Genomic DNA, 14,408 nt, shown 5'->3' with positions numbered 1-14,408 from the left:
TCTGAAGCTCCACTCTGCACTCTGAAGCTCCACTCTGAAGCTCCACTCTGCACTCTGAAGCTCCACTCTGAAGCTCCACTCTGCACTCTGAAGCTCCACTCTGAAGCTCCACTCTGCACTCTGAAGCTCCACTCTGAAGCTCCACTCTGCACTCTGAAGCTCCACTCTGAAGCTCCACTCTGCACTCTGAAGCTCCACTCTGAAGCTCCACTCTGCACTCTGAAGCTCCACTCTGAAGCTCCACTCTGAAGCTCCACTCTGAAGCTCCACTCTGCACTCTGAAGCTCCACTCTGAAGCTCCACTCTGCACTCTGAAGCTCCACTCTGAAGCTCCACTCTGCACTCTGAAGCTCCACTCTGCACTCTGAAGCTCCACTCTGAAGCTCCACTCTGAAGCTCCACTCTGAAGCTCCACTCTGAAGCTCCACTCTGAAGCTCCACTCTGAAGCTCCACTCTGAAGCTCCACTCTGAAGCTCCACTCTGAAGCTCCACTCTGAAGCTCCACTCTGAAGCTCCACTCTGAAGCTCCACTCTGCACTCTGAAGCTCCACTCTGCACTCTGAAGCTCCACTCTGCACTCTGAAGCTCCACTCTGCACTCTGAAGCTCCACTCTGCACTCTGAAGCTCCACTCTGAAGCTCCACCATGCACTCTGAAGCTCCACTCTGAAGCTCCACTCTGCACTCTGAAGCTCCACTCTGCACTCTGAAGCTCCACTCTGAAGCTCCACTCTGCACTCTGAAGCTCCACTCTGAAGCTCCACTCTGCACTCTGAAGCTCCACTCTGAAGCTCCACTCTGCACTCTGAAGCTCCACTCTGAAGCTCCACTCTGCACTCTGAAGCTCCACTCTGAAGCTCCACTCTGAAGCTCCACTCTGAAGCTCCACTCTGAAGCTCCACTCTGAAGCTCCACTCTGAAGCTCCACTCTGCACTCTGAAGCTCCACTCTGCACTCTGAAGCTCCACTCTGCACTCTGAAGCTCCACTCTGCACTCTGAAGCTCCACTCTGCACTCTGAAGCTCCACTCTGCACTCTGAAGCTCCACTCTGAAGCTCCACCATGCACTCTGAAGCTCCACTCTGAAGCTCCACTCTGCACTCTGAAGCTCCACTCTGCACTCTGAAGCTCCACTCTGCACTCTGAAGCTCCACTCTGAAGCTCCACTCTGCACTCTGAAGCTCCACTCTGAAGCTCCACTCTGCACTCTGAAGCTCCACTCTGAAGCTCCACTCTGCACTCTGAAGCTCCACTCTGAAGCTCCACTCTGAAGCTCCACTCTGAAGCTCCACTCTGAAGCTCCACTCTGAAGCTCCACTCTGAAGCTCCACTCTGAAGCTCCACTCTGAAGCTCCACTCTGAAGCTCCACTCTGAAGCTCCACTCTGAAGCTCCACTCTGCACTCTGAAGCTCCACTCTGAAGCTCCACTCTGCACTCTGAAGCTCCACTCTGAAGCTCCACTCTGAAGCTCCACTCTGCACTCTGAAGCTCCACTCTGAAGCTCCACTCTGAAGCTCCACTCTGAAGCTCCACTCTGAAGCTCCACTCTGAAGCTCCACTCTGAAGCTCCACTCTGAAGCTCCACTCTGAAGCTCCACTCTGAAGCTCCACTCTGAAGCTCCACTCTGAAGCTCCACTCTGAAGCTCCACTCTGAAGCTCCACTCTGCACTCTGAAGCTCCACTCTGAAGCTCCACTCTGCACTCTGAAGCTCCACTCTGAAGCTCCACTCTGCACTCTGAAGCTCCACTCTGAAGCTCCACTCTGAAGCTCCACTCTGAAGCTCCACTCTGAAGCTCCACTCTGAAGCTCCACTCTGAAGCTCCACTCTGCACTCTAAAGCTCCACTCTGAAGCTCCACTCTGAAGCTCCACTCTGAAGCTCCACTCTGAAGCTCCACTCTGAAGCTCCACTCTGAAGCTCCACTCTGAAGCTGCACTCTGAAGCTCCACTCTGAAGCTCCACTCTGCACTCTGAAGCTCCACTCTGAAGCTCCACTCTGCACTCTGAAGCTCCACTCTGAAGCTCCACTCTGAAGCTCCACTCTGAAGCTCCACTCTGAAGCTCCACTCTGAAGCTCCACTCTGAAGCTCCACTCTGAAGCTCCACTCTGCACTCTAAAGCTCCACTCTGAAGCTCCACTCTGCACTCTAAAGCTCCACTCTGAAGCTCCACTCTGCACTCTAAAGCTCCACTCTGAAGCTCCACTCTGCACTCTGAAGCTCCACTCTGAAGCTCCACTCTGAAGCTCCACTCTGCACTCTAAAGCTCCACTCTGAAGCTCCACTCTGCACTCTAAAGCTCCACTCTGAAGCTCCACTCTGCACTCTAAAGCTCCACTCTGAAGCTCCACTCTGCACTCTAAAGCTCCACTCTGAAGCTCCACTCTGAAGCTCCACTCTGCACTCTAAAGCTCCACTCTGAAGCTCCACTCTGAAGCTCCACTCTGCACTCTAAAGCTCCACTCTGAAGCTCCACTCTGCACTCTAAAGCTCCACTCTGAAGCTCCACTCTGCACTCTAAAGCTCCACTCTGCACTCTAAAGCTCCACTCTGAAGCTCCACTCTGAAGCTCCACTCTGAAGCTCCACTCTGCACTCTAAAGCTCCACTCTGAAGCTCCACTCTGCACTCTAAAGCTCCACTCTGAAGCTCCACTCTGCACTCTAAAGCTCCACTCTGAAGCTCCACTCTGAAGCTCCACTCTGCACTCTAAAGCTCCACTCTGAAGCTCCACTCTGAAGCTCCACTCTGCACTCTAAAGCTCCACTCTGAAGCTCCACTCTGCACTCTAAAGCTCCACTCTGAAGCTCCACTCTGCACTCTAAAGCTCCACTCTGAAGCTCCACTCTGCACTCTAAAGCTCCACTCTGCACTCTAAAGCTCCACTCTGAAGCTCCACTCTGCACTCTAAAGCTCCACTCTGAAGCTCCACTCTGCACTCTAAAGCTCCACTCTGAAGCTCCACTCTGAAGCTCCACTCTGCACTCTGAAGCTCCACTCTGCACTCTGAAGCTCCACTCTGAAGCTCCACTCTGCACTCTGAAGCTCCACTCTGAAGCTCCACTCTGAAGCTCCACTCTGAAGCTCCACTCTGAAGCTCCACTCTGAAGCTCCACTCTGAAGCTCCACTCTGCACTCTGAAGCTCCACTCTGAAGCTCCACTCTGAAGCTCCACTCTGAAGCTCCACTCTGAAGCTCCACTCTGAAGCTCCACTCTGAAGCTCCACTCTGAAGCTCCACTCTGCACTCTAAAGCTCCACTCTAAAGCTCCACTCTGAAGCTCCACTCTGAAGCTCCACTCTGAAGCTCCACTCTGAAGCTCCACTCTGAAGCTCCACTCTGAAGCTCCACTCTGAAGCTCCACTCTGAAGCTCCACTCTGAAGCTCCACTCTGCACTCTGAAGCTCCACTCTGAAGCTGCACTCTGAAGCTCCACTCTGAAGCTCCACTCTGAAGCTCCACTCTGAAGCTCCACTCTGAAGCTCCACTCTGAAGCTCCACTCTGAAGCTCCACTCTGAAGCTCCACTCTGAAGCTCCACTCTGAAGCTCCACTCTGAAGCTCCACTCTGAAGCTCCACTCTGCACTCTAAAGCTCCACTCTGAAGCTCCACTCTGAAGCTCCACTCTGCACTCTAAAGCTCCACTCTGAAGCTCCACTCTGAAGCTCCACTCTGCACTCTAAAGCTCCACTCTGAAGCTCCACTCTGAAGCTCCACTCTGAAGCTCCACTCTGAAGCTCCACTCTGAAGCTCCACTCTGAAGCTCCACTCTGCACTCTAAAGCTCCACTCTGAAGCTCCACTCTGAAGCTCCACTCTGAAGCTCCACTCTGAAGCTCCACTCTGAAGCTCCACTCTGAAGCTCCACTCTGAAGCTCCACTCTGAAGCTCCACTCTGAAGCTCCACTCTGCACTCTAAAGCTCCACTCTGAAGCTCCACTCTGAAGCTCCACTCTGCACTCTAAAGCTCCACTCTGAAGCTCCACTCTGAAGCTCCACTCTGCACTCTAAAGCTCCCCCTTTGTCAGCGTTTTACCGTCATTTTCTTTATCAGTCTTCACCCCGTTTCGCATGTTAAAATAGAAAAAAACAACATTTAATTCCAGCAAGCGTTCTTCATTGAAAGCCAGTCTAGGCAAAAACGAAAGTAATAAAAAGTGAAACTGACACGCCACTCCACACACAGCAAGCAGCGTGCTCCCGAGGTGAAATCTGACAGCCTCAAAGCGCGCGTCTGCTATGTGTCCACATTCCTAGGTACAGGCCAATACGGGCCACAATAGGTCTGAAGCAGACACCTTCAATGCTCACGCATTGAGGGTAGGTCTGCTCGACCTAAAAAGGGGAGAAACACAAAAGAGATTTTCCAAACTAGGTCAGAAGAATAGCATCTTGCAAGCCCTGTTGAGATACAAACTCCAGGGACTGAGATTTGCCACTCTCATGGCAAATAAGCCTATTTTAAGAAAGATCCAGGTCTTAAAGATGATCCACCTACTCATCTGGACTAATCTCTCACACAGGTTTAGCATGATGCAGCCAACTAAGGAATGCTGCGTCCACATTCTTCTGCCTCTGAAGAGGAGACACTACCCAAATGTTTTTGTACAGTGACCCGTCCTCAACTTGAATCACTAGACTAAAAAACGGAGTGGCGCGGAGTGACTTCATACTTATTCAAGTAAAACATCAAAATATGTGGTCTGTGAGAACCTGAAAAAACATGGTCTTCAAAGCTTTAAATATGACGCACTCTACATGGTTGGTATGCCAATCTCTTTCCTTGAGAATCCAGAGACCATTGGGTCAAACTTTATCACAGAGGACTGAGGAACCACCTCTGTATGTAAACTGCAATCTTCCTGGACTGCGCATATAGCAAATGAGTCCCATTCTCAGGAAGGTTGATGCTGCAAAATATGCACCTAAATCCAAAGCAAAAGAACAACATAACACCAGGTGGCCATCATAATCAAGAGCCTCTGCAACCAGGATGCCATGTCACTGATCGTTTGGAGAAAATGCTGCTCCACCCGTTTTGAAGAAATGATCCTATCAGTGGGTCGGGATACTCGAAAAGCAAAGGAGTCCGGCATCTCTCCAATCAAGTGAAGTTTTAGTAAGAAAGATAAGATGAAATTTGCTTTTGGTGATGGAATAACCTTGATTAAAGACAATATTGCAAACTGGTTGAGGGTTCTCTTTGCAATCAGAGAGACATTACCAACCAATTGTCTCCGTACGAGACTTGAAAGTAGATGGACTGCCACAGCTGGGAAAGTAGCTCAGTCTGAATGAAAAATTCAGAAAGCTTATAGTAAATCTTAGAAACTGAATGTTGTAGTTGCATTGGATGTTGAAGTTGGCATCTTGGAGATTCAAAGAGGTCATCCAGCCCTCAACACTGTTTTGGCCAACATTGATCTACCAGGAGCAAACTGATACAGCATGAAAAGATCTAAAAATTGGCCTGATATCCAGATCATTTTAGGGACAAATAATTACTGGAGTAAAGCCTATGGGACTTTTCGGTCTTTGTTGCACTTTGATGGACCCCTACAAGAAGTTGCCTTTTAAATCACCCAAGCTATGGATATTAAAGATATGGTGACTGGACCAAAGAAAGGTTTAGGGCATAACGGCCCTGCCCCCTTGTTGATTTGGAGGATCTATTGGTCTGGAATTATTGCAGTTCATTGTGGAATGAAGAATGACAGTCTTAATCTAGCCAGGGAGATAAATATGTTTTGCATCTACAAGTAAGAGCTGTAGGGAATCCAATTGTTGGGCTACAGAAGAGAGAGGCTGCAGTCTTGTTGTGAGCAGCAATTGCACTCCCACAAGGTCTCACTAATCTGAGCCACAAAAATAATCTGGTTTCTGAGAGAAACCCTGCCTCCCTTGGTTGTAATCCATTTAAGAAATAAAGAACTTAACTTTCTGTCCACTGTAAAAAGGTTTGGACCCTTATAACTACAAAAATATCTCGAACAAAATCTGATACTAGTATCAAAAGCACTAAAACACAAAGAAAACAAGAGATGCTTCATAGAAAAGCACTGAAAGAGGGCATTCAAAGTTATCCTAAAGCTCATGGAAAAAACGGAAACAATGACAAACTCATCTTCCAAACTAAGAGGTAATTAGGCAATGCTGGGATTCAAACCTGTGACTACAGAATGAATGCAGTCTTATAATATGGCTGGCTCCCTTATCAGTTAAATGGATAGTAAAAAGGTACAGAAAGATATAAGACGTGGGAGAAAGAAAAGACAGCGAGGCTGGCAGATGTTGGAGAACAGGCATGAGAAAGGAGGAATAAGCGAGGTAAGGCTGCATAGGAGATACGTTGGCAGGGAGAAAGTAAGAAATGCTTAGCGTGGAGATGCTGATACATATGGGGAAACATGTGAATGTATGATCGTACATGATGAAATCTCAAACTAATAACTAGTATGTCAAATTAAAATAATACCTGCTGTGCATTAATGTGATAAGCCAAGGCCTGTGTGTAGGATGGAGAAAGGTTGAAATCTTCATAGCTCCAAGACAACAAGTCTGCCATCACGCCTCCAATGTTACTGTAGGGAATGGGGACTCCAAGCAGCAGCGCCAGCGTGGGAACCAGGTTAACCTGAGGAACAGCTTCTGGCTCCTAGAGGAAAGCAATAAGTGTTAAGATGTCACTTGAAGTTTCACTATCAAATCACCAATCATTATTTACCACAGGTAGTGACCACAATCAATCTCTATAAATTTTCAGATGCATATCTGGGCCCCCCAACTCTCTCCAATTAAATCTATGTCCCACATTACATGACTATAAACGACTAGCATGGCGACGGAAGGTCTCAGCACAGGGTTTCTCTTTCAGCCTTCACACAACGTGCATCTGACTTAACATTGTCTCCAGATGGCAGAAACCCCGCAAGTTTCTCATGGTCTGTGCCTAATTTATGGGACCTTGAAACGGTTACCAAACCTTTCTTTAAAACATTGATTAAGAAGTTCTAACTGTGCTTACAATTTATTAACCCACATCCAGAACAGTCCTTTGCACAGGAAGACTTTTAACATTTAGGAAATCTTGGAAATATTCATTTATATCTTATTTAAGTGTGAGGAGTTCTGCCTGGTGAATCTGTTAGACTAGTGGCTAAGGCAAGGGGCGAAAGGAACCTAGGATCTACCAGCTTCCAGATGCAGATACTACAATGTATGCATAGAAAGGTCTTATTTTCGTGCAGAAGAGCGGCACTTGTACATTGAACCAGTAATGGGGCTTTTTATGTTAAGCCTATTAAAAAGTGCCTTATTGGGAACAGTGGCAATTGTTCATGTATCCCAGAAAAGATATCACACAAACACAGTCCTAGGCTTCCACACAGTATTTGGCCAGTTCAGTTATGCAATGGATTTTTTTAAAGTGACATGTCCTATTAGCATTCTCCCTCAAACAGTGCTTGGAATTTCCACTTGACCTATGTTTAAAGGTGTCAGGTTGAAAGCACTGGGAGTGAAAGATAACCATTTATTCACAGAGACCATACATAGAATATCATTTAGAGTAAATCATTTGTATTGTACAGCAAGCTTGCCATGAAGGGGCAATCAATATCTACTAAATAGGACCTGAAGTACCCGTCGATTGACTCAATGATAGACAATTACTTGCGTTAACCCAAGCACTTGGGCTCCGGTTCACATTCTGGTCTCCAGCACTTCCTCATTGTACCTGCCCCACTTCTGTCTGTGCAATATAGCATTACCTTGTGGAGCGCAGTTCCAAAAAGTGGGGTTTTACTATATACAAAGAGGGCAGCATTCACTTCCTTCTCACTGTCTCCTCCATGGTCTCCTGTGTCTGTCATACCATGGTCACCCACTACCAACAGTATGGTGTCCTTGTCCAGGTGTTCAATGAGAGTCCTGTCAAAAAGAAACACACATCATTTAAATACTTTACAGTACACTAATTGTTCCTCTATACTGCACACAAAGTGCCCAGGCATTGCAATGACTCTACATAGAAGTAAGTTAATGTTGGGCAAATTATCCCCTTACATATTCTATGAAATCAAGACATAGGCTTGATACCTACTCCAAACATGCCCTTGTTTGTATACATCTCTGAAGAAAGCCAGGCAGCTGGGACGTAAACTTAGGTGTGCCCAATACACTTCTGCAGTCTGCACTGTTCCCATTCAAGGAAAATGCTTTTTTGTCATGCACCTCTTTCCAGCTGTGAAACCAGGTCATGGACCCAATAACATACAAAAGGGATTTAGCTTGCCTATACGTTCTGTGCAGATGGCTGCACTCTGCCCCTTTCTCCCGCTACTTTTACTACTTTTTGATAACAAGAGTATTCATTTGAGAACATGTGTAAATCAAAAGCCTTTATTCAAACAAAGATGTTAGACAAGTATATAGCACCACCATATGTTTCTGTTTGAAAAATAAGTCGAAGTATAGAGTGGAATTTTATTAATCAAATCTCGATCCACCAGTTGTGATTTGGAACATACAAATACACAGCATAATTGCAAAACACAGAGAATGTGGCTGACCACGGTTAAGCACTTCAATCTCTTGAATTGGCTTGTCAGTAATGAGTTTGTACACAAGACATCCGGAGCTAACCACACAGAGGCTTCACTGTTGCGACAGATACCAAATTATTGAAGATAAGGATGGTGCACAAAAAAAAATAGAAGTTTAAAGATTCGCAGTTATGTGAAAAAATCCTTTATTGGTTCAATCTTTAAAAGGCCTCAGCCAATGCGTTTCGTTCCATGCGGAACTTCATCAGGGCTTAACAAATTCTTGAAGATCCCATGTGATGATCAGAAAGTAGGTATAGAAAGCGTCTACGGTATGGATAGGTCACGATCTGTAATGTATATGGAAGTCGAATAAGTATAGCAGCAAATATAGATGACCCGGTGTCTCCAGACTCACGGCAGGTATAAACCACAAAAAATGGTTGTGGATCTATAGACTAAAACAATAACCCTCTGTCATATGAGAGTTGGGCTACCGACCAATGTCGCAGTCGTTCATCTTTAAACGCCTCAGTGGGGAATGGGGTATGTATAGCCCCAAACGTCTATATTCGTCTCCCCTGGTCCCACGCAAAAGGTACCTGGAAGTCAACCTGGTCGGATCTTCAAGAATTGGTTAAGCCCTGATGAAGTTCCGCATGGAAAGATACACAGCATAACTCACACACGCCTGCCATGTTACTCTCAGGTTGCGAAATGTTGCGTTGGCAAAGAGGTCTTTTTCAGTGAATTATGTTATTGCATGCTTTCCAAAGCATAAAAGGCAAGTTTGAGGTTTTGTGCGCTTGTGCCTGAAACTTGCCTTTTTTCTGTGAATTTCATTGTTTGTAGGTCTTGCATGGCATTGCAGAGCCTTGTTCCGCCTCCGCGAGAGATTTAGTAGGAGAGGACTTTCAGAAGAGGGCTTTAAGCCCCGCCCCTCATTTCCATTGGCTGGCTTCACCGTTTATGCTAAACGGTGGCCTGCCATTGGATATTAGGGTTTTCTGTGGACACCCTTTCTCCCCGAGCCGGACTGGCTTGCCTGGTTTGCGTCTGTCGTGAAGACATTTCTTATCAGCTTGTTTTTTTAACAAGCTGTCAAGAAATGTTTTCATGCGAGAGCTGTGAAGGAGCATGTGCCAGGCCTCCTGCAACCATGCTTGCTTCACGCCTGGAGCATGCGCCACTCAGCTCTCTCATTTGTCTGTCGCTGGCTGGTGAGTGGAGTTCAGACTTTCGGCGCTCACTGCTCTGTGAAGTATGTCTTGTGTTTTTTTAAGACTTGTGCCCTACCTGTGCCCTGCCATAGTTTTACCACAAAGTGTTGTCTCTTCTTGACTGTTAGCTGGGGCTGAAATGGATCCGAATTTTCTTTGAATAGAAATGTAAAACTATTGTTATTACAACCATCTCACCTCCCAGTGCCAAACCCGGTTGACTGTGTTGAACAGCTTTTCTGTGATGAAAAGTATCTTTGTATTTTTCGGAGGCGGGCCTTCCCCGCCCCCCTCGTGGTCCTTAAGTGACTCCCACCCCCCTCCCCATCACCCTCTGCTCCATTTAAACATCTCAGTTAAATGCCTCCTTCGCCCCCATATTCCTCACTTAAATGTCTCTTTACTCCACGCATTTAAGTGTGCTTCTGCTGCCGCCACCCCCCCAACAGCACATTTGCACCCCTAGAGAGTCAATTGACACCTTTGAAAGTCTAGCCCCCGCTCCAAGGGAGCTGTTGCTGTAAGTGAACGGGGTCACTGCCGCCCTCCTCCATGCACAGTCTAGACGTGTACAGTGCCCAGTGCAGGGCACGTTTACCCTTCTGCCCTCTGCATGGACGTTCTACACTTGTCTGGAACACCATTTGCACCCAACAACTGGTACAAGGTGTTATTTGAGCATTAATCAGTCAGTCCCAACGCCAGCAAACGTCACATAAAAATCCCGAGCATTGATGGGAAAATGTCTGGAACCTGCGGAAAATCTAGGAACTGCGGAGGGGGTCATGAGAGACAGCGGAATATCTTTATTTAACGAGTCCAACCACAAAAGCACCACCCAGGCGCCTTGGTTACTGCAGGACCAACAGACGACTGGGTTCAGTACGTGCTGCAGAGAACAGAGAGTTTCCACCTGGCAGAATACCTGAAGGGCCGACTCAGCCTTTCATCCTTTTGCTTATTTGATCACAGCACGCATGTTAACATAAACTGCTCATATTTAAGCCGACGGAGACGCATCAGTTGGTGGTGTGTGCTACACAAATAAACACCAGTATCATTTTCAAAGCCTGCCTTCTCCTGTGGGGTGTCACCTCACACGTGCCCCTCCCCCGGCGCCTGACTCCCCTGCCCTTCCACTGGAATGAATGTAAAACACTCATGTTGTGCCTTTGAAAAAGCATGTGTGAAACTGAGCCTCGTGTAAAACAGGGGCCTTAGTTACAACATGAAAATTACAGCTGCGTTGAGCGCTTGTTCCAAAGTCCAGTCATATACAACAGTGCACAAAGGGGCTCTTGTGAGCAGTGTTTTAAATGCGAAAAATAGTGCAGGTACTCATTTAAATATGGCGAGTGAGTGGGGCAATAGGTGTGGCAAGGGGCGTGGCCAAAGGCAAGACATGACATACTTATTGACTTCTATACTAGTTGTAGCACCAACAAACACACATGAGAAATGGTTTCCAAGAACAAAATAGGTTACATTGTTACAAAAGACAACGCAGTGATACTTAATTTCCTTGTTTTGTAATATTTGCAACTTCAAACTGTTATTTTCTGTTACTTGGCACGATACTATCTATATATTCTCGAGCATGCATACACACACAGAAAGGTGAGGGTTCTCTCAGATCCCATCAATCACCTTGTGGCAGAACAAGGTCATGAGATGGAAAAACAGATCTGTGGTGGGCAGAGGGTCTTCGATGAGAAGATGACCTATGCATCAGTATGTATAGAGCACCTTTTCACCCCAAACCCCAATATAAGAGCAGACTGTACTAACTATGTACGGTCCAGGAAACTTGTGAAAAATGCAGGCCCCGTTCACAAAGGTAAAATTCCACTTTTGTGTAAGTTTACTATTTTTCAGTATTCACAAAGGCAAGTTATTGTATTGTCTTGTAATTGCATTTGTATAGCGCTTACTACCCCTGACGAGGCGTCGTAGCGCTTTTCAGCGAGTAGCACGCTACTCCGGGACCCATAGAGGATTAGTGTTGAATTAGTATAGTGAAACATGCAAGTACATTTTAAGTTGTGGATATGTTAGTCAGTTATTTAGATTCGGAAGGATAGCAGAAGGATGGAAGAGGAACAAGCATTAAAAATGCAATAGGTGGAGGAGCCAAGCCAGCGACCGTGATGGCCGCCTGACTCCTCGGCTCCGCTGACCTGCCCGCTTCCTATCCGAAGCGCAGCGGATCCTGATCTCTATCCTGCTTGAAAACCGGCGCTTCGGAGCCGCGCTGGGCTTCCGCCTCGAATGGTGTGCTCCCCGCCGATCAGCTCGCTGTGGAACCGGAGATTTGCCTTGGTCCTGCCCTACCGCGGCGTGTGAGGGATCGGATCCTTTGTTCTCCGGCGAGGCTGCCCCCTGACTCGGCAGCCCCGGACGCCTGTAGCGGGAGGGGTCGGAGGCTGTTGTGCTACTGTTGCAAACGATTGCTACAGTGTGCCGTCCGGCCCGCTCTTCCCTGTTTGCTTCGATACTGCTTCAGGAGCTGCATTGTATCCCTCACCAGTCCCAGGATCGGCGCTGGGTGATTCCACTATCCTTTGGCGCTGCAGCAGACGCCATTTTACCGGGCGCCCTTCATCTCTGCTGGTAGCCCCCGGGGGATCCACGAGACGCTTTCCTTAAGGCAAGTTGCTTACGGCAGGACCCTGGACGGCGGGAGATAAACTTTCATCGTGGCTTAGTAGTGATTGCGCCCACTGCCTACACTATCGGCTTCGCCTTTGAGATGGGCTCCGGCAGCCACTACAGTGGACGACAACATGGCGACGCCCTTTGGGTGCGGGACCTGGCTGCTGTGGAGTCCATCGCCCTTGCAGATGTTTACATTGCCCTGCACGATCTGCGGTCATCTATGCGGGCTTGCGCCCGTGCTCTGAGAGACCGTCTCAATGGAGTGATGCCCGGTGGGCTCCCGGACGACTGTGCTGCTGGCAGTTCCCCGCCGGACCTGCGATACCCGGTGACCGGCGGGTGGGACCCGTGTACCCCGCCGTGTGTTGTGACACGTTACACCCCGGATGACTCGGCTGCTGGGCCCCCTACTCTGGAGATGCTGGGGAGGGCGACGCTGGACCCTGCCTACCGGCTGGAGAGCGCTTGCTGGTCGACTTGCCCCGTGTCCACCTTGGGGTCTCCCGGAGGGCCCCCCTGCTCTGCCAAGATGTTGTTGCAACGGCCCTGGCCATTCGGCCTTCAGGTACTGCTGCTGGGTTTCCACCTTTGCTGGGTAGCTACTGAGTGTTCTGCACTACGTGGGACGGATTTCTGCGAGGGGCTTTTGAACTGGTGGTGGTCTTTACATCTGCACCTCATGTCCAAGATGGCCGCTGCCCGCCTGGACTTCGTTGCTGGGCTGGATCGACGGGGACAAGGCTGACACTATATATGTTTTAAACGTGGTCGGATGCTACATTGTTGACGGAAAAGTGGAACTGTTGGGATGGTATATGCTATTACGGTGTCGGGTCGGGAACCGAGGAGGGATGGCCGAAGGTGGTTTTATTGACTGTATGTGCTGGAGGGCGCCACGTTCTCCTGTTCTATTGTTATCATCATGGCTGTGTGTTGGATGGACGTTTACGGACACCCCCCCGCTCTGATGTGGACACTTTGCTCGCTCGCCTCTTCCAAGATGTCTACCATGAGGCTGGACTATGCTGCTGCTTCGCATCGCGGGAGGCGGGGCTGAGGTTGTCTCCTGTTGTGCACGGTCTGTTTCTGCTCGCACTGCTGGGATACTGATGGACTGCCGGGGATAGTAATATGTGTATTGTACTGGTCGCGGGGCCCGGGATCGGGCGGCTGGGGATATGTGATGGTGGTCTTGGGAATTTCTACTGGTCCTCGGTGATTTCTTAAGGGTAATGGATGCATTGCCGGGTGGGGACTATGATGTGACTGTTCTTTGTCTGATTTATTCGTTTGCTTGAGATGATTCTCCCCACCTGCATTTCTGATTGCTACTACTCTTAAGCTGATGGTAATTTGCGTGAGGGATGTTTATAGGACCGGTGGTGACCGAGATTACGTTGAATCTAGCTCCTCCCTGCCTTCTCTGAGAGTTGGAGGGTGGGATGGCTCTTCTCACTCTATATACTCTCTTTTCCACTTGTGGGTTTCTTGGGGCGACAGGCATGCCTATGGGGGGGGGGTGGGCCGTGGCCTTCCGCTGGTATGCAGGGTGGGGGGATGGGATGTGTTCTATGTTTTCTCTTTGTTTCTATGGCCCTCTTTCTTTTTCTTTTCTTCTTCTGTTTCCTTTTTCTGTATCTCTTCGCTTCCTTTGTGGTCGGGGTCCAGTCTTATTAGGGAGTCTATTATATCGTCTCTTCATGTGACATAGTGGTTGATCCTGTTCCTAGATGGTGGTCATTTGTTTTCTGTCACATGCCTTCCACTATCACGCCTCCTCCCGGATGCTCCCTGAATGATAATAGTTCTCCTGGTTAATGATTGGCTTTGACTCTTTTGGTAGTTTTAGACTCGCACTCGACAAAATTATAAAATTAAACCTTTTTATATCCTTATGCTATTGTTTTATGTTACATACAATACTCTTCGCTCATAGACAGCTCTGATGGCGTTCTGTTCCATTGATACTGCTTTATCCTTTTCCTATATG

The 14,408-nt window shown here is 48.1% G+C and overlaps 1 protein-coding gene across 2 annotated transcripts in view; it reads right to left on the bottom strand.

Annotated features, from left to right (window-relative positions):
* Nucleotides 1-14,408, bottom strand: part of PIGO (phosphatidylinositol glycan anchor biosynthesis class O) — a 159,347-nt gene that overhangs the window by 106,488 nt on the left and 38,451 nt on the right. For both annotated transcript variants that reach the window (XR_015309267.1, XM_086960251.1), the window contains exons 5-6: nt 7,770-7,929; nt 6,476-6,655 (exon numbers count right to left, since the gene is read on the bottom strand). Coding sequence is in view for 1 of the 2 variants with exons in the window: in XM_086960251.1 (XP_086816377.1) it covers nt 6,476-6,655; nt 7,770-7,929 (340 nt within the window). In the remaining variant the exon portion in view is untranslated. The remainder of the gene's footprint in view (nt 1-6,475; nt 6,656-7,769; nt 7,930-14,408) is intronic.

Source organism: Lissotriton vulgaris, chromosome 3_1 (genome assembly GCF_964263255.1).
Source record: "Lissotriton vulgaris chromosome 3_1, aLisVul1.2, whole genome shotgun sequence".
Taxonomy (NCBI): domain Eukaryota; kingdom Metazoa; phylum Chordata; class Amphibia; order Caudata; family Salamandridae; genus Lissotriton; species Lissotriton vulgaris.
This window is presented reverse-complemented; position numbering and strand designations above follow the sequence as displayed.